This window comes from Takifugu rubripes, chromosome 8, assembly GCF_901000725.2.
Source record: "Takifugu rubripes chromosome 8, fTakRub1.2, whole genome shotgun sequence".
NCBI lineage: Eukaryota > Metazoa > Chordata > Actinopteri > Tetraodontiformes > Tetraodontidae > Takifugu > Takifugu rubripes.
In genome coordinates, this window is record NC_042292.1 from 6,468,674 (window position 1) to 6,488,345 (window position 19,672).

At 43.0% G+C, this 19,672-nt stretch overlaps 3 protein-coding genes across 7 annotated transcripts in view; 2 read left to right on the forward strand and 1 right to left on the reverse strand.

Annotated features, from left to right (window-relative positions):
* Window positions 1-6,757, forward strand: part of LOC101074341 (FERM, ARHGEF and pleckstrin domain-containing protein 1-like) — a 34,799-nt gene extending 28,042 nt beyond the window's left edge. Inside the window, exons 14-28 of one of the 2 annotated variants that reach the window (XM_011606233.2) lie at window positions 998-1,203; window positions 1,448-1,537; window positions 1,650-1,783; window positions 2,055-2,136; window positions 2,235-2,296; window positions 2,680-2,855; window positions 2,943-3,073; window positions 3,179-3,247; window positions 3,334-3,423; window positions 3,499-3,581; window positions 3,724-3,836; window positions 3,996-4,156; window positions 4,448-4,555; window positions 4,632-4,783; window positions 5,210-6,757. In XM_011606233.2, the coding sequence (XP_011604535.1) occupies window positions 998-1,203; window positions 1,448-1,537; window positions 1,650-1,783; window positions 2,055-2,136; window positions 2,235-2,296; window positions 2,680-2,855; window positions 2,943-3,073; window positions 3,179-3,247; window positions 3,334-3,423; window positions 3,499-3,581; window positions 3,724-3,836; window positions 3,996-4,156; window positions 4,448-4,555; window positions 4,632-4,783; window positions 5,210-5,285 (1,733 nt within the window). In that variant the 3' untranslated portion in view covers window positions 5,286-6,757. The remainder of the gene's footprint in view (window positions 1-997; window positions 1,204-1,447; window positions 1,538-1,649; window positions 1,784-2,054; window positions 2,137-2,234; window positions 2,297-2,679; window positions 2,856-2,942; window positions 3,074-3,178; window positions 3,248-3,333; window positions 3,424-3,498; window positions 3,582-3,723; window positions 3,837-3,995; window positions 4,157-4,447; window positions 4,556-4,631; window positions 4,784-5,209) is intronic. The other variant, XM_011606235.2, reaches the window with a different exon arrangement.
* Window positions 6,758-7,489: 732 nt separating this feature from the next.
* On the reverse strand, window positions 7,490-8,738 carry LOC101074567 (gamma-glutamylaminecyclotransferase). 2 transcript variants are annotated; one of them, XM_029839859.1, is made up of 2 exons: window positions 8,604-8,738; window positions 7,490-8,236 (listed from the first exon to the last, which is right to left on the reverse strand). In XM_029839859.1, exon 2 carries the CDS (start codon window positions 8,227-8,229, stop codon window positions 7,777-7,779), a length of 453 nt encoding a protein of 150 aa, XP_029695719.1. In that variant the 5' UTR covers window positions 8,230-8,236; window positions 8,604-8,738; the 3' UTR covers window positions 7,490-7,776. The 2 variants fall into 2 exon arrangements, with proteins under 2 accessions (XP_029695719.1, XP_003966600.3); XM_003966551.3 differs by having other exon boundaries at window positions 8,515-8,624.
* A 4,064-nt stretch (window positions 8,739-12,802) lies between these two features.
* arl13b (ADP-ribosylation factor-like 13b) lies at window positions 12,803-18,226 on the forward strand. Of its 3 annotated transcripts, none has more exons than XM_003966552.3 (11): window positions 12,803-13,401; window positions 14,757-14,827; window positions 14,923-15,172; window positions 15,491-15,596; window positions 15,742-15,944; window positions 16,018-16,132; window positions 16,228-16,292; window positions 16,396-16,498; window positions 16,579-16,699; window positions 16,889-16,999; window positions 17,574-18,226. In XM_003966552.3, exons 1-11 carry the CDS (start codon window positions 13,343-13,345, stop codon window positions 17,648-17,650), a joined length of 1,281 nt encoding a protein of 426 aa, XP_003966601.2. In that variant the 5' UTR covers window positions 12,803-13,342; the 3' UTR covers window positions 17,651-18,226. The 3 variants fall into 3 exon arrangements, with proteins under 3 accessions (XP_003966601.2, XP_029695718.1, XP_029695717.1); XM_029839858.1 differs by lacking the exon at window positions 12,803-13,401 and adding an exon at window positions 13,645-14,120 and having other exon boundaries at window positions 16,892-16,999; XM_029839857.1 differs by lacking the exon at window positions 12,803-13,401 and adding an exon at window positions 13,650-14,120.
* Window positions 18,227-19,672: the final 1,446 nt, after the last annotated feature.

Consider the following 19,672-nt stretch of genomic DNA (forward strand, 5'->3'; position numbering starts at 1 on the left):
ATTGTGTGCACTAGTTTCAATAAAAAAAAATACAACTTTGGATCTCTGAAGGAAAGGGCCTCCAGAATTTTCTCTAGACTCAATGTCCTGCGGCCCCGACCCTCATGCCCCCACCTACAATCCCGTGTGTGATCTGTGAACCCCCCCTCTCCCAACCCCCACCTCTGTGTTGTGGTAGTTAAACTGTAGATTAGAGGTTGTTTGTTCTGTTGTCGTGGTAGTTTTTTTTTCTGTCTTAATGGCGGGTATTCTATAGAATCCATCACAGACCTGCACTCAGTGGTTGCCATGGTGTTTTACCCATGATCCAGTTTTGCTGTGTAACAATGGACTCATTGGAAGGTTTGCACCTCGGCAAGTATATACAGTCACAACCTAGAACCCATTAGTGATTAGACGTAGTGGTTTTTACTCCCCAAGTAATTAACTTTAATCAGACTGTCTTCCTGTAAAGTTATTTTACAATCGGCCATCGGGAGATATCTATCCTCATTTTACCTGTGTATTGGAAGAGAAAAGCTAAAGCTAACAACAGACTCATTATGCTTAAACTAGCCTTCTTATACCTTTTTATATCTAACCAGCTCTAATTACTTAATGTGCTATAACTTATAATGAGTTATCAGTAAATGAACAAGGAAATCCTCCTTGGAATGTGCATATTCGACAGTCTTTGCATGTGTAATCCATAGTTCCTCCTTTACTAACCCTCATTAGTTACTACAGTAACGACTAACACCCTCACCTCCAGTTATTTTTTATTCTTCTGCAAGGACTCATATTTTAAAGATAGAGAAAATAAAAATAGACTCATTTTTTGATTGAAATTCATGGCCATGGTTGAAGATAAAACTAGAAAGTTGTTGAGCGAGCTGGCGGTGAATTTCATGAAGATTTGATTTAATTACATGTAGGATCCACATTGGCTCCATCCCTCCTCATCACTGCCCACTGTCCTCTCCTGTGTCTCACCCTGTCCCCTTTCTGCCCCCTCTAGAAAGTCCAGGATCGGAGGAATCTCCGGCCGAAAGCCCCCATCACGTGGTTGTCAATGGCAACGGCTCAGGTGGAGGGACTGGGACCGACAGCGACATCATCCAAAGTCAGAGTCCCGAGGGACAGCAACTGTCGCCCCTCACCAGCCCGCTCCTCACTGACGCCGGGTGTGTCCGCAATGACGAAGACGAAGAGGCAAGGAGGAAGGTGGGCATAAAGACACGGGGGCGGGACCTGACTTGGTGTCTGTTTGAGGTCTTTAAATCACCTATGAGATATGTATATGGAATAAAAGTCACATGATGCCTTTAATGTTTGCTCATAATGAAGACCACCCGATGTGATGAGCTAACCCTCAGATTTCATGGAGTCTTTGCTGTGCTGATGGTGTCACGTCTTTAAGGACGGTTTTCTGGTGAATGGATGGTCAAGTGTTTGTGCCTGTGTCCAGAAGTTTCCCACAGATAAGGCCTACTTCATCGCCAAGGAACTATTGACCACGGAGCGGACGTTCATCAAAGACCTGCAGGTCATCACAGAGGTTAGTCACAACCTTCCATAGCTTCAGTCTCAACACTTGAACAACCTATGACAGATTCATCCGAACTGAAAAAGAGCTCTGGATGTTGCCCGTGCTCTTTTGTGCTCTGTAGTCCTTTGATAGTTTTGTGGGGAAAGACGAGGCCTTCCCTGACGCCATTAAGACCCTGATCTTCAGCAGTTACGATCCTGTTTACAAGTTTCACCAGGGATTCCTCAAAGAGGTGGAGCAGAGACTGGCACAGTGGTCAGTATCTGCGGAGCTTGTTCACATGTGCACGATGCAGAAATCCAAATGATTCACTACGTAGACGTGCATTTCTTCTCGTAAGACTGCGTCAGTGACTTATCAAACTGGTGTGACCAGTGTAATAATCACTAATCATCATTAGATTGAACATGACCTCAAAATTAAATTGGGGAAAATTAAATGAATGAATTGCTGAATGGTAGCGTTTTCCTGACATCTAGTGGTGACTATATGTAACAGCATATACAAAATGTTTCGCCTTTTTTAGGGAGGGTCGATCAAACGCGCACATTAAAGGAGATTATCAACGCATCGGTGACATTCTCCTCAAGAACATCCAGGGGCTGAGGGTAATCATCCCTAATTAACTCTCCATTTTCTGTTTTTTCAGGTGTTTATTTTTATTTTACCGCATTTGTGTTGTAATCTCATTGTTTTGCATCCATAGCATCTAACCATTCATCTTCAGAAGCACTCAGAGTGTCTGGTTGAGCTTGAACGTGCCTCCCGGTGAGTGAACAGAGGTTAATCGACATGTGAATGTAATTAGCCTAGCTATAAATAGAAATCTGAGGATAAAATGTTAAACAAAGAAGAACGCTGAGACTTGGGTCCTGTCTGGCATCCAAGCTTCTCTTGATTAAATCACCTGCTACATTATTTCATGAACAAATCGTTTATGCATCAATATATTTATTCTGTAGTAATTTCAGGGTTTGTAAAGTATGGGATCATTTTGATCTCACTGACATAAAGTGGCACCTTTGTCATATTTGTTACTATTTGGTGTAGCTATTTTGGTGTAGGTATCAGCATGAATGATGAATGGCAGGTTTTAAAAAGCATTCCTAACAGTTTTAAACACAATTTAAAAGCACGGCTCATTTCTCCAGGTCCAGCCGGAAGGTGGAGGCTCTGTGTCGAGACTTTGAGCAGCAGCGAGTTTGCTACCTGCCCTTCAATATGTTCCTCCTCAGGCCCCTCCACCGCCTGCTGCACTACAAACTCATCCTCGAGAGGCTCTGCAAGCACTACCCCCCCACCCACGATGACTTCAGGGACTGCAGGGGTACAGCTTGGTCTCTCTACCCATCTCTCCACCCTCAAGGTCTTCTTTGGTGCTCTGATTTATCCTTCCCTCCCTGCTTTGTTTCAGCATCCCTGGCTGATATCTCTGAGATGGTGCTGCAGCTCCAAGGGACCATGATGAAGATGGAGAACTTCCAGAAGCTTCTGGAGCTGAAGAAAGATCTGACTGGCATTGATAACCTCACCATCCCTGGAAGGGTTAGACCCTTTGTCTTGATTTAAAAGATAAAATGGCTTTGTCTCTCCTTTTATGGTTTGGTTACATTTCGGCATCGCTAATTCGTTAATGTTGACTTTTAAAAGGAATTTATCCGATTGGGCTGCCTAAGTAAACTCTCCGCGAAGGGTCTCCAGCAGAGAATGTTCTTCCTGGTATGATATTCCAGCAAACACAGCCACCCAGAACCACCCATTATATAAAACTCTAATGTTCCAATCTGACTCCCTTTCACATCTAGTTCAGCGATTCTTTGGTGTACACCAGCCGAGGGATGACCCCGTCCAACCAGTTCAAAGTTCATGGCCAGTTACCTCTGTACGGCTTGACGGTATGTGACCACAGAGTAGGAGTAGTTACTGCTGTGGGTCAAATGTTTCATGGTGATGTGTGTGTGCCTGTGCAGATCAGAGAAAGCGAGGAGGAGTGGGGAGTCCCTCATTCATTCACCCTGTATGGGCAGCGCCAGTCGGTGGTGGTGGCAGCCAGGTACGCACCGTGCACATACAGAGGCAGAACTGCGGGGCCGTCATCTCCTGTGAAGGAAACGGAGGATTCAAATGAGTTGTGTGCTGCATCGCTGATGGAACGGCATCTCAGTCAGTTTTGTCCTGGTTTTTTCTCCATCCAGCTGTGCCTCAGAAATGGAGCGCTGGTTGGAGGACATCCGGATGGCCATCGACCTGGCAGAACAGAGCATCAGCCCAAACACTGACCTTTTGTCAGACGGCCTTCCTGGAAACAGTAAGCCTATTTACTATGGAAGACGGAGCTTTTTCCATGCATCCATTCCCTTCATTCTTGACTGAATTACTCCATAACTTTCCATTCTACATTTTTGTCAATTTGGAATCTTCACTCATCACTATATGTGCTAACCAGCACCTTTCCAATGGTTCTCAGAGCTGTCAGAGGACGGTGGGGTTGAGCTGGAGTCTGAGGATGAACTCGGCAGCTCGCGCTCCTCGCTGGAGCGGCAGGGTCACCGCGGCAACACCACTGTGCACGTCTGCTGGCATCGCAACACCAGCGTGTCAATGGTGGACTTCAGTGTTGCTGTGGAGGTATCAAGCACCCCTTCTCCTAATACTCTACTCTGTAGTCCTCAGGCCTTTCAGCCCTGTTTGTGTCCTGTTTATTGGTTGGTACTACACAATACTACACAATCATGTAGAAACATGTGGAAACTTTATCAGCATCTAAATAAGATGCTGATGAGAAAAATGCAATGGTGATGTCATAAAAGTTGTCCATTGCAGAATGCTGCTGTTTTTTGGGGGGTTTTTTTAAAAAGAAGATTTTGTGATGTTATTAAGGCTATAATGCATTTTTATTTATCCCTTTTGTGTTTCCAGAACCAGCTCTCTGGAAACCTGCTGAGAAAGTTCAAGAACAGCAACGGCTGGCAAAAACTCTGGGTGGTGTTCACCAACTTCAGCCTCTTCTTCTATAAGTCACACCAGGTGAGCGGTGCAGGCAGGACGTGGGCAGGTATGTTGGTAGAAGCCTGACCACTGAGCGTTCTCTCCCTGCCCACAGGATGACTATCCTCTGGCCAGCCTCCCTCTGCTCGGCTACTCTGTCACTGTTCCGTCCGAGTCGGAGAACATCCACAAAGATTACGTCTTCAAACTCCACTTCAAATCGCACGTGTACTACTTCAGATCAGAGAGCGAGTACACCTTTGAGAGGTGGGAGGCTGAAAAAGTCATTTAGGAAAATAAAACCATCAAAGTGCTTAAATTGTGTGTAATAATGGGAAATGACATTTAGGAAGTAAATGATTTTCAGTAAACAGTTTATGATACATAATTTCATTTCTGAATTTATGTGTTTTGGTGTCTTTATAAGAGTGAATTCCTTGGGTTGTTACCAAAATCTGGTGAAACCTTGATGTTAATGGTCCCTTTACAAATGCATTTACTTTAAAATATCGATGGGAAATGAGTTTACTGTTCATAATCTAAAAAATTTGTTTGGATATTGAAATACACTGAAATATAAAGGCAGCACAACTGTCTTCAGCCCAAATAAATTACTTTTTGATCAATGTATAAAAAGCTCTTTTTGGTGACGGAACATTTGCGTAACTTCTGCTGCTGTTATCTTCTCACCAGGTGGATGGAGGTGATCCGCAGTGCTACCTGCTCTTCTAGCCGCTTGTTACCAAGCACCCGGAAGGATCTATACTGATTAACCTGCCTACCAGTGCTGCATAGACTCACCTGGGTAAACATCTCAACACGAGAAAAAGACTCATCGCAGACAACAGGAACAACAAGAATTGATGCCTCTGCCTATCTGATTCCTTCAGAGGTTCCTGCCTGCCTGCTTCTGCACCACCTGTGTCACCAATGGCAGTCCTCTACTAGAAAATCTACAAAAAAATCTATTTTTCATGTCGGAGACTAACAGTCCCTCACACAGCCCGTTATAAAGAATCCACAAGTGTTAATTCCACACTAATCCAGAATTCAACTTAAACCACGAGTTTGTACACAGCAAACACAGAATATACCTGTGTAACTGTGTTGAGAGAAACCAAACCAGGATTTATGTGCAAACCTATGTGCGTGTTAATACACTATTTTTCATCAGACAATCTTTTTTGTAATGAAGTGTTAAATGGTTAAAAAAAAGTGATTTTTAAAAAAATCAAAACATTTTTATTAAGACAACCTTTGTACAATACATTGACTGTGAAATGTTCCAGATGTGTAATTTTTAAATTGTTTTTGTCATCAAACCGCCAAACCGCTTCAAACAAAAAGACATTTCCTTTATTCCATTCACCAACTCTTTTATTCACTGTATTCCCCCAGTTGCCCCTTTCAAATAAAGATGAGAAAAGTTTTTTTCATTTGGGAATAATTAATAAATCTAAAGCGTGTATTTTTTTTTTAAATTATCTGAAATGGGGACAGAGCGAACACACATACACATTTACCTGAATCTTGAGGGTTAAAGGGATGTTATATTAGTATTTCAAATACCCAAACTAACAAGCATTTAAACGTGTTCAAAAAAAGGTAGGAAGTTTAAGTTGAGGTATTCACTTTTGTGACATTTTTTTCTAAATATTTCATTGTTTATGTAAAATGTATGCATGAAAAAGCATAATTCACATTCTCTTTACATATCAAACATATCAAGACATGAAATAAGAGAAAAACATTTGTCAGTGAATTATTTGAGCTTTGTTTAGAATAGCAGTTTTTACTGACATCTCGTGGTGAACATGTGTAACTACAACCGCTATTTTCAGGGGAAATGGACGTGTTATTGTGATGAGTGGCGCATCTAGCTAAGAAATGTGACATCAAATGACGTGTTGCTTTACAACATTTAGCAAAGATGGCTGCTAAGATCCTCCCTGTTACCATCCACGCTGTAGTGTAGACACTTCATTTTTGTACCTTTCAGACAGTTTGAATCCAAACCAAATATATTTAGGAAAAGGGTCAAGTAACGGGGCTGTGATTACTTGTGGAGCTCAAAACTATGTAAATTACATGGTAATAAATTCATTTTGTGAGTTCAATAATTGCAAAGCTGCAACGCTGTCTAATGTTAATGACAATAAAGATAAACTGTCACATTCAGTTAGATGTAGTGCCTTCCACACTGAAATGTGTTTTGTACAGATAATAAAAACTAGATAAAAGCAGTATCCACAGTACATTTCCTCAGGGCCAGTCAAAAGGTGGTAGCACAGAGATTGTTACATCCTCTTCAAAGTCCAGTGATAAAGCTACACACCCACAATGATTTCAGGAACTGCAGAGGTGCAACTTGGTGGTTCTGCCTCAGTCTTTCCACCTGCAGAGTCTTCTGTTTTGCTCTGCTTCTCATCCTGCTGCCAGTTCAGCATCCTCTGCTGACACCTCTGAGATGGTGCTGCAGCATCAATGGAGCGTGAGGAAGATGGAGACCTGGGACAAGCGTCAGCAGCTGAAGAATGACGTAGGCCTTGACAACCTCATTACTCCTGGAAGGGTTTGACTCTTTGCCTTCGATTGTAAACAACTCTGCTAAATGTCTATTTTAAGTCTTCAGTTGCATAGTAACATACCCAGGAAGCCCAGTCTGCTGGGGACCTAACCAATGTCGAGGGTTCTCAGTTCTGGAAGGTGTTCTGGTAGCAGGAGACGTGCCAAGACACCTTCAGAGAAGTGCAGAGGCACCCTTGAGCAAGGTACCAACCCCTCCCCCCAGTGTTCACATAGAGCCCTGCAATGAGCTGGCATATGCAGCTGGGATATGCTCCAGCACCCTCCCTGCAATGCCACGAGGGAATGGCAGTTAATTTAAATTTAAAAAAAACATTATTTCAAGCATTGATTATTACCTTCCCTAAGGGGACTGTGTGACAGCTGGTTTTGTAATAACTCAGAAAGTTATGAATTTATTTTAATGAAATTTTCCAGTAAATGCTGATAAAGGGCAAAGAAAAGCCCATTAATTTGCAGTGATGTTCTGGACTCTGGAGGGACTTTGACCTTCTGAAGATGATTACAAGACAAGGACAAACTCAGCTCAAACGGCATATTTTTCAATCTCATTTTAGGACAATAAAATTTGTTTAATTCCAAAAGTAGGACCGCCCAATAGGCCCTACACAAATTTCATACATTGGATTTGTCGTGGTCTTCTCCACCTTCTTTTTCAGTCACGTGCTTCTTTATCAGTCACGTGCTTCTCTAACAACGTACTCCAGCCCGTGAGCCCCCAATGAGTCGTAGCTCCCGTAGCTGGGCAGCAGAGGCCAGTCTGGCTTGTACGTCTGTGTGCTGTAAACATACACCTCTCTGCTGCTTCCTGCCTCCAGATCCTTCACAACCTCCATCACCTCCACCATGATCGGGGTCCTCTGGTACATCGTAGGAACCCCCTCAAAGGCATCTAGGAATTTCAGCATTTGCTCATCAACCTCGTAGATCTCTCCCTGGATCCGGTGACCATTTCCAGGGATGTTGAGGAGAAAAGGGATGTTGTGTTGGGTGGCAATCACTAATGGGTATTTCTGGGTGGTGCAGGCTGTAGCGAGAAACTCTGCCTTGCCATTGGAGGTGTCAAACATGCGGTAATGGTTGGGCTGCCCCCTCTTCAAGGTGCCGTAGACGAAGATCTCAGTCATGTTGGCGCTGTCAGGTAGACACAAATGAAAGCTCAAGCAAGGGGACATTATGCTTATTTTGTGTACTGACTGACACACTCAGGAAGTTAAAAGAGTTAACAAGTCAAACGTGACACCAAAAAGACAGATCAAAGGCAAAACTATAGACATGTAAACAGAAAAGATCTATTTTTATAATCACAATAAGCATGGATTAGGCGGGGTTATTTGAGTGATATTAATAATGAATATCCCTCACATTCTGTACAAAAATAACATCTCATTTAAGTAGTTGACAAGGCGTACCCAGATTTAACAGTGAGCACAATTCTGGAAAGGTTTATAGCCATGGACAAAATTATCTTTGTCGCAATAAAGGCACATACAAGTATTACCTCTAGTGTCGCGTGGTTGACGAACGACTCTTGGGCGGATCGATCCCGTGGTATCGATTTATCGATACTCACAAGCTACTCATTTGGCATCGATTTACTTTTATAATTATCGATATTAAGTAAAAAAAAGGGGGTGTATGCATCACTTTGCGCCGTTTTAGATTAGTTACATAAATTAATATGTGCCGCGACTCCCCTATGCCTGGCGGCGTATTGAGCTGACCCATGTCACGTGACAGGAGACAGCGAATTAGCATCAACGTGCAACACAGCCCGCCGAGCCGACACAGTCAGCCGAAGGCAGAGCCGGAGGAAAATCTGAGACGGCAGTCAAAAAAACGAAGCGTGGTGTTATTATTCACCAGTCGATAAAACCACTGCGAGGTGCCAGGTGTGTGATAAACATGTTTTGCACAGGAGCAACACAAGTAACTTATTCAAACATTTGAAGACGACGCATCCCGAGAGCCACAGTGAGCTTGAAAAAAGACAGGCTGCTGCGCCACCCGCAGTCCGGCAGAAGACCCTGCACGAGAGTCTGCAAAAAAGAAATTAGAAATGATTAAATCACGGGGATGCAAGCCCTGCGCTGCCCTGCCCTGCCCTGCCCTGCCCTGCGCTGCCCTGCCCTGCCCTGCCCTGCCCTGCCCTGCCCTGCCCTGCCCTGCGCTGCGCCTCGCTGCCCTGCGCTGCCCTGCGCTGCCCTGCCCTGCCCTGCGCTGCCCTGCCCTGCCCTGCCCTGCCCTGCCCTGCGCTGCCCTGCCCTGCCCTGCCCTGCCCTGCGCTGCCCTGCCCTGCGCTGCCCTGCCCTGCCCTGCCCTGCCCTGCCCTGCCCTGCGCTGCCCTGCCCTGCCCTGCCCTGCCCTGCGCTGCGCTGCGCTGCCCTGCCCTGCCCTGCCCTGCGCTGCGCTGCGCTGCCCTGCCCTGCCCTGCGCTGCCCTGCCCTGCGCTGCCCTGCCCTGCCCTGCCCTGCCCTGCGCTGCGCTGCCCTGCCCTGCCCTGCCCTGCCCTGCCCTGCCCTGCCCTGCGCTGCCCTGCCCTGCCCTGCCCTGCCCTGCCCTGCGCTGCGCTGCCCTGCCCTGCGCTGCCCTGCCCTGCCCTGCCCTGCCCTGCCCTGCCCTGCCCTGCCCTGCCCTGCGCTGCCCTGCCCTGCCCTGCCCTGCGCTGCCCTGCCCTGCCCTGCCCTGCCCTGCCCTGCGCTGCCCTGCCCTGCGCTGAAACACAGTCAGCCAGACATGAGGCTGCTGCGACTCCATCAACTGTGACACAAGGGTCACCTGCTGAGTGTTCATCATCCAAGGGATTATGGCGGGAGTTTGGCAGCCGGGTTGCGGCTTTTCAGAGCAATCGCACAGCAAACACAGATGCATGGATTGAAATGAGAAGATACATGGAGGAAAAGGTCATCCCAAGAAGCCAGGACCCTTTGATTTGGTGGGAAAAAAATGAAACCACACTTCCACTGCTGAACAAAGTTGCAAAAAAATACCTTGGCACAGTTGCAACATCTGTTCCAGCAGAGAGACTCTTCTCGAAGGCCGGAGAAATAATCAGCCAGAGGCGCAATCGTCTTAAAGCAGAAAATGTGAATATGATACTTTTTCTGAACAGCAATCTGAGACTTCAGTAAAGTGTGATGACATATCTCAAGTGCACTAAAGGTGTGATGGTGTCAGACATTGTTCTAGTTAATTTTCTTATGGAACAACTGTCTTATGCAGGTTTAAAGGATAAGGAAATCCTAGTTATCAATTGACCATAGTAAATTTTATATAAATGGTCTGTATTTGTCTTGTGATTTGTCTTAAATGTAATAATATTTTGACTGACAAAAATTGCCAGTAAGAAATGAACGGTATCGATATCGATAAAAATACAAGAAAAAGTATTGGTATTGTATCGAATCCCAAAAGTGTGGTATCGCCCATCCGTATTCTGAACTGGGTCGAAGCACTTCGTGATCTGATTTGTTCCTTCCGCAGTTCAGTTGAGCTCAGCTGCAATTAATACGCAAAGTTGCAATATTTCTCTATGATTATGTAATATTTATATCTGGCTAAGATGATCTTATAATAAATTGTTATGGACACTAGTTTCGCTTATAACATTTATTCTGCCTCTTGAATACGCACACACTAATCTCGCGAGAGTACGGCAGACGTTGCATGAGACGACGTTGTACCTTAAGGGACTGTCTGAGTGTTTCATCTCCGTGCTTAATAAGAAAAAACAGAAGAGTAATCATTTACTGAACACAGCAGTTGTGGTTGCACCAGGTCACATCAGGTGAGGTCACGGTAATTTAACAGGTTCATGGAACAGGTACAGGGAGGTGAGAGCAATTACAGTATGTCAATGCACAAGCACTTTCAACATTTTCTTTAACATTTCTTAACAGATTTCTTTTTTACACAGATACATATATATACATATATACGTGTGGTGTGTGTGTGTGTGTGTGTGTGTGTGTGTGTGTGTGTGTGTGTGTGTGTGTGTGTGTGTGTGTGTGTGTGTGTTACGCAGCCACAAGTTGCTGTGCAGCCAGGCCGCTGCTGCTGTGGCTGGCTCACCAGTCGTGGCTCGTTCTCGGGTTGAGGGTGTAGCTCCTGTATGTCTGCATGATGTCTCACTGTTGCAGGTGAGACAGCATGGATGCTCCATGGATAGTGTGGATACATGGTAGTGTGTGATCCCACGGATCTTTGTTTGCCCTGTGTCCTTCTTGGTACATGTTGCACTGTTCTATTTCTGCATTGATCTGTTGAAGGCAGAAAAGGAGGTCTTGTGCTCTGTGTTTGTTTTGTTATGCCCGTGTGTCCTGTGTATATATGCTGGATTACCGGTATGTTTTTTCTGAGTCTGTGAGGCAGTAGGACTTTCTCACCTTTGATGACCCACAGAGATCTCATCTCTGTAAGTCCAGTATTCCTAGATATTGGATGGACATTTCCTCCATTCATCAGACACTCCGTCTTTTCTGGCTCTGTTGAGTGCAGCGAGCTATGTGTCCTCTGTATTTGCTTCTTTACTCTCCAACACACACTGCTGAAGTGTGTGTGTGTGTGTGTGTGTGTGTGTGTGTGTGTGTGTGTGTGTGTGTGTGTGTGTGTGTGTGTGTGTACCTTTGAGTCCATGCTTTCCTTTGGGCTGCTGTCCTGGTGCTCAATGGACTTGGGAGACTTAGTATGTCCTTCCTTGGGCAGTGAACAAGATGAATGTTTTACTTTTGGAGCTTCAGAATCATCCTCTGTAAAGGATTTTTGGAGGATTGCTTTCAAAGGTTTGGGATCAGATCAGATAGAAGTATAACAGGACTTGTATTCGCATGCTTCTTCTGCTGCAGTTGACTCTCGAATCGTTCACAACACGGTCAGGTATTGAACTGCCACCTGCGTCACTCACACACTGAACTAATGAACTGACGACTAATGACTACTTGCTCAGGAGGGCAGGACTTCTAATCAATCTTTTGAACAAATCATTTCAATGGACTGATTCACGTGATTCAGTTCAGTCAAAAGAACTGCCGTTCCCGATCACTAAATCCCCCACCAAACCCTCCTAGCTTTCCGACACGTCTCCCTTGGGCACTAATTACCATCCCAAAGCTGCATCCAAAGCGCGGTCATCCTACCCCTGCAGGAGGACACGCATACCTTGACCTGTTCAGGGGATGCTGTCAGGCCTTAGGTTGCGGGACTTTCGTACAGCAACAATGACAATTTCATACTACAATGCACTTTCTAACCCCAACCCTAACCTACCGTAATGGTAAACTTCAATTTCTGCTGTGAACACATGGGCAAGAGCGCCTGATTGGTCCAGAAGGTTTTTCACCTGTGAAAAGAAAAAACAATATCACCTGTAACAGAAAACCTGTTGGCTACTTTAATCCACCACCCCTATTGCCCAAAGATGGCTGGGATAATCTAGTTTATCTTGACCCGTGCTGATGACCATTTTCTCTCACTGATGTAATGACAATGTCCAATTAAGTTTGGCATGAAATATTTTGAAATAATATGATTGAAAACAAGAAAACCATCAGAAACCTATAATGCATAACATCAATCATATTCTCTGCTCTGTTACTCATATTGTATAATCATTTCCTGGAGGATAAAACATTAAGAAAATACTACATCTGTAGTACCCATTGTTGTCTGTAGGGGCGCTCTTGAAAAGAGGCTTTACAATCTCGCGGGATTACGTGGACGCGTCTGCAGCCTAGCAGCAGAAAAGACGGCGTAAACAAATCAGAGAGCTACAGGTTAGCAAATGGTCGTGCTAAGTGGCTAATCTTTCACGATTGAAACACTTACCGCTAAATACAGTGGTTTTTACGCACGGTGTTAAATTGTGAGGGACAACACAGGCCTCGACAGCGGTTACGACCCGACTGCTGAGCTGCGAATAAAACTAAGAGTTGTCGCTAGGTGTATTGCTTACAGCTAATTTTATGTAACGGGACTCGGGATTTGCTCCATCTATCCATCCCTTAATTGTCACCGGCGACTCTATGCTGGGTCCCGGTGGGAGCTGGAGGCAATTCCAGATTAATTCTGCGACCACCGGATGCTCCCTGGACGGCTCGCCAGTTCATCACAGAGCTGGCAAAATAATGCTAATGAGTTAGCTCGTAATGTATCTGATTTGTGAGTGAAGTCAGGGTTCGGAAGTGCCGAGGCTCCGGGCTGGGTGACCACTTGATTTTCTTCATCTTGGCCTCTGAATGTATCATGTTTAGTCTCATGGCGAACTGCTGCAGCTGGTTCCGACGCTGGCGAAAGCCCAAAAGGTACGTTAACCAAAACACGTCCGAATCTTTTGGTCCAGTTATGATTTCTAGATGGCTTTAGTCTTATAAAATATAGAAACACTTCATCAATCATATGATGATTTTGTAGTCAGGAATGAATACTGGTTTAAGTGTGGGCTGGTAATAGACGTCATTACGGCTAAAACATTTGAGCAAACACGAATTTGCACAAACATTTTTACCTGCTGTTTATTTAGTAAATTTGGAAAGTCACTTGTCAAGCTTGCTCGTTAATTGCCATCTGAAATGAAATGTTTTAAATCCGTTTTGCATATCAGTCCGTCAAAAAAAACAACAACCAAGAAATGAATCAGTGATACATTAAACCACGAGGTTTTTGGAAACATGGATGGATTCCTGCTTCGCCTTTTCTGCAATAATTATTTTAAGACCAAACACTACTGAACTTAAGCTGCCGCCACCAACAAATTGGAACTGTAGGTGTCAAACCCACGTGATAACCAGTGAGGCACCTGATCCTTTTGGACTTAACCAGAAATCCAAGCTTAATCCTACGGCCAGGTCTGATCAGTGGGACTCTTGTTTTGCTCCAAGGGCTTTGGAGCAGAAAGGAATAACGCTTAACACACAACAAAAAGGTGGTGACATCGAGTGGCTGTGCAGATGAAGACCAGCTTATTGCAGAGGACGGTTAGGTGGATAGTGTGGTTGTTGTCACTGTGGCACAAGTGTAAAAGTTAAGTATGCATCAATGAGAACAAGTAAAGTCGTATATTAATGTACGCCTTTCTCTCCTTTCATTGTCAGTTTGGAATTCTTTTTCTCTGCACATTCACCTATGGTCTTTTTCTTGCTCAACATTTATTGCCAGAATTTTTGATGTGCAACAGTTTTTTCAAGAGCATTGAATGTAGTAAAGAATTATTTTGTGCCAGTGTGCGTAAAAGTGTCTGCGTTTCTGCAACATTATTTTTACAAGTGTATTCATGTTCAAACAAAATGTACAGAGAAGTGTGAGTGCTCTCCAGCAGGTGGAAGGTGTGTTTGCCTGTGGTGCTTTATCATCCACATGACTCGCATATTGAATGGAAACAGCTTTATTATTGTGTGAGGTTTTTTAGTAAACTGAGAAAAGGGCAAACCATCTGAAATTAGTCGTAAAGCCTGCCACTGAATCTGTCATTTAAGTCATACCCGTGTCACCTTTTCTGACTCATAGTCCTCTGAGCAGATTTCTGATTGTGTTCTTAACTGGTTTACGTGTGCCCACAAATGCGTCATGGCAGCTAATGCCAGCTAATATGCCTCGGTTGGTGTGATTGACATATTGCTCCTGTGCATGCTTTGATTATTCGCCTTTCTTGCTTTAACAGGAATGTGACCCTCATCATGTTGGGACTGGATAATGCAGGAAAGAGTGCAACCGTACAAGGAATTCAAGGAGGTACACATGAATTATTTTGCACATTTTTCAAGAATTTATGACATGTTTATATATTTTGTTAATGTGAACACCTGCATTTGTGTTTGTTTTTGTAGAAGATCCCCAGGATGTGACACCCACTGTGGGATTTACCAGGATCGAGATGAAACAAGACAAATTCCAAGTGACTATCTTTGACTTGGGTGGTGGGAAAAGAATCCGAGACATCTGGAAGAATTATTACACAATGTCTCATGGCGTGGTGTTTGTGGTGGATTCCACCGATATAGACAGGATCCATGAGACAAAGGAAACGTTAGCCGAGGTCCTCGGTCACCCATGCATCTCTGGGAAGCCCGTTCTAGTGTGAGTCATTCAAAATCTTTATTCTTCTTTGCAGAGAACATACAAAATCTGTGGACTGATGGAACCGGGATAATTACTCAGCATAATTTCCTAATCAGTCATCAGGGCATTGTGGGTTGGAGCATATTGTAATCAGCAATCAGTGCAGATAAATTCCTATAAATATAGCCTCATATAGCCTATATCTTAACACCCTGTAAACTTGAATTGGCCTTTAATGTGTTGGATGTTTTTTCTAAAACCTGATTAACCTAGTTTAGCCAAATCAGTGGATTTTTGTGGATTTTTGACTTTTCTGAACTCCTTTTTTGCTCCCAGACTTGCCAACAAACAAGACAAGCAGGAAGCTTTGTATGAATCGGACATTACTGAGAGGCTCTCGCTGGAGCAGCTGGTCAACAAGTACAAGTGTCGCTGTAACATTGTGAGTGTTTGGGCACCTGTTTTTGACCTGTACTTGAATTGGATTAAGAGTTGCTGATTAAACCGAGCTTTTTTGAGTCATTTGTAGCATTAACCATTATGATAGCATGTATTGTTCCCTAAATTTGTTTCTGTCTTTCTACCAGGTGCCATGCTCTGCCCTTCGAAGCTATGGCAAAATGGCTGACAAATCCATTAAGAAGGGCCTAAAGTGGCTCCTCAACACAATAAATTTAGATTACGAAATCATTGCAGAGCGTGTGTCAAAGGACACGGCCGAGCAGCAGGCTCAGGAAGAGCGGTACAAAAAGGAGCGGGCAGAGAGAGTACGCCTGATAAGAGAAGAGAGGTGAGCCCAAGGGGATAGTTATGCACTCACCTCTTGAGTCAACACCTGGTATTAGTCCCGATTGTTTCTGCAGAGAAAGAGAAGAGCGAGAAATGGCAGAGCGTGAAGGCAGGCAGATTCTAGAGGAGGACTGCGATGAGGAGAACATACAGAGCCCCTTCCAGCCAATCAGCAATGTTATCTCTGTGGTATGTGTGTTATTGTTGCACCCAGAGTGAAAACTCACCTTTCACTGATCTCTGATCTCTGATCGGAAAAATTGTCACTCTTTTTCCATTTTCAGTATGACAGCAAAGAAAAGATGAATATGATGAAGGACACAGCCTATCAACTTTCACAGAAAGAGAGGTGAGGCTGGAATAAGGGTTATGAGTTCCCAAATTCATATATTAAATCCAATCTCAAAGCAATCTGATTTTGCTTTATGCTGAAAGCGTTTTATCATTTTTAGACAACAGGATGAACTTGAAATGGCTGAGTGTGAAAGCAAGCATGGCCCAGAAGATCACAATGATGAAAGCCCCTTCCAGCCAATCAGCACTGAGACTTCTGTGGTAAATATATAGAATTTGGTCTTAATTATGTTCTAATGAAATCTTGAGAGGCTGGACTGTTGTGCATTATTCCCCTTCAGCGCATGAACAAAGACACGGTGCAGGAGAATTCCAGCACAAGGACCGATGCTGATCAGGAGAGTTATGATAATGATGGCGAAGCCACCCACAGAAGAAAAACTCCAGAAGACAGTCATTCAGGTAAGAAGGAAATGTTCACAGCTCTTGGCTCATATATGGATTCTTTACCCTGCTGGATAGGATTTTTACAAGATTGTTCTAAAAAAGAACAAATATAACATGAAAATTGTGGTGATGAGATTTTTTTCAGACCTGTTTCTCTTTATTTTAATATTTCATATGATTTAAATACCTTTGTTTCTTCCACAGCAGGCAAGCAAGATGTAAAGAACGTGAGGAGCTTGTTCCTGAAGAGAAAACATCGAGTGGAACCGCTGAATACTGGTGATGGACCGGCGATGTCCGAGAGTTCTCCTCCAGGTCATTGTGGAATTTTTTTCTTGGACTCCTGTTTTATCTTATGGATTCATTTAGGAGAGGTTTAGTCCATTAGATTCTGAAATATGTTCTATGATTGTGCAGGCAGAGGAAACCTTTCCGGTTTTTTTTGATAAATTTGCCTTAACCCTACCTTTTCAAAGTTTAATGGTGGGATTGGCTAAATCCAAACTTCCTAGCCTACCAAAACTTGAGAAAAGACACTCAATTCAGTGTGGTAATATCTATGTCCATCTGGTGGCAACATATTGGAGACAGTTCTTGCCTGTATGTTTGAATTTGGACAGCCTTGACATTGATGGACCCTTTGGCATTACTGTAGTTTATGCTCAGGACATTACAGTAGATCTAGTCATCTTGGTCTCAACACTGTCTTAACGCTTTTCATGTGCTCATCGGGGTTTTGTCCTTGAATTATTCAAAGGCTTGTTTGTGTTAAACATCTTGATCTACCTTCATCCCTGTTTTTTGTTGGACAGTTAAATGTCACATTCACCCAATGTTTTTAATTCAGAACTTCACATTAAACAACTTTTGTCCCCTTTTTCTTCTACAGAGTTTTACAAGAAGCCCCTCCCCCCTCTCGTGAGCAGGCAAAAACCAAACGGCGAAGCTCACGATGTCATAACTTAACCTCTCATTTACTGACCGGGGTTCCATCACGTCGCTCCATTTTGCGCTTTCTGTCCTAAGCGAGTGGGGTGTAATCCTCCAAAACCAACTCTGGGGAGGTGACGAGCACAACCTTAAAACCCAGAACGAGCACCATGGGAAATGACGTCCTACTCAGAATCCGTTGCTTGGCCTCCTCAAAACTGAAGCATTAGTGTGGGAAAATGGACCTGCTTGGTGCTGGAAATGGACTGCTCATTCTGTTTTGCAGCTGTGGATTGAAGCTTTTTAATGTTTTTGGGGGGGATTTTTTTTTGTACAAAGGTTCAGTCTAAAATTTTTTAATTGACCACATATGTATGCTCGATTATAACAGCAGTGGATGAATTCCACAAGTTAAAAAAAACAAAAACGCATTAATATATTTTTACACCATTGCAACAAGAAAGGTTTTGGTTTTTTTTTCTCCAGCTGTGCATATCGGTTTTTTTTTAAGTCAACAAGGGAAAAAAAAAAATCCTAATTGCATTGAAATAGCTGAATATTGTGTCATTTTCTTCTCTATGTGACAGTCTGAATTATATCATTTCCACTTTTTATGGCCATAGAAGTCATTATTTTTAAAGTATGTTGTAGCAATTGATTCTATATAATAATATACTGTGTATATATATGGTAGAAAATGGTACGAAAAAAGTGTGTATATATATATGTGTGTGTGTGTGTGTGTGTGTATATATGTGTTATGTGTATATATATGTGTGTGTGTGTGTGTATATATATATATATATATATATATATATATACACACACACACACACATATATATATATATATATATATATATATATATATATATATATATATATATATATATATGTGTGTGTGTGTGTGTGTATATATGTGTATATATATATGTGTGTGTGTGTGTGTGTATATATGTGTATATATATATGTGTGTGTGTGTATATATATATATACTTTTTTCGTACCATTTTCTACCATTTCCACTGTACTTTTTTGGGGTGATATTTTTCTGTGGACAGACTTTCTGCCTTCAAGGTTGCCCACTTGTAGGAACCAGCACTGTTGTTCCAGCATTCCACATGCATTTCCTTTGAAAACAGCTCCAGTTGCATCACATATATCGTGCTTGAAACACTGCATTGCCCTACTTAACTTTTTGAACTAGGGAAGAGTTTTGAGTGAGGGTAGATGAAATGGGACTACACAAACACCTGCAAGATGATACCGAGTCAGAACACAGGAGAGACACAGACACAGAAAATGATACTTATACAAAATATCACAAATACTTTATAATAAAGCATCCGCTTTGTGTCTGTCTGAAAACTTATTTTTCTACCCAGTCTGAATTTTACATTACCATTAAAGATATTATAAAATGTTTTGCCTGCAGCATTTCTGTGCCTTTACCACCTAGTGCTAGGTTGTTGCTCTGAAATGTTTTATTTTTGTATCGGCATGTAATCAAGTTGCTTGATCATTAATTTATTAGTTAGTCTACATTCATTTACTGTAAGTTCTAGTCATAAAGGATGTGATTACAGTAAATAATTTTAAGATTTTAGACAGTTATGACTATTGGTTTATACTAGGAGAGCAATTGTTTTGCAGCTATGCTGAATATAGTTGTAGTAACAGATAAAATATCATTTTGACAGAGCAGATTCAGCTCATCAGAGATGGCAAACGTTTTCAAACAAGATCAAAACAGCAGCGATCAATTCAAGCTACAAGAATTTGACAAGTCGGTTGGTTGTTGGCAGCCAAAAGATATCATATTTGTCTGGATCTCTGGGGGCTTTAAAAGAGAAGAAGGGTGATATTTAGTAAACCAGACAGGAATTTGCTCTCATAGCAGTGTTTACTGCTCCTGAAATCCTTTTACTTTGCTTCAAACATCTGTTTTCTGTTTTCATGGGTCATGTCACTCGCAACAGGAACACTGCAATAATGTGTTGTCTCATTATTCTTCTTTCAGGAACAGGAGTCATTTATGTGAGTAATGTCACAATATGG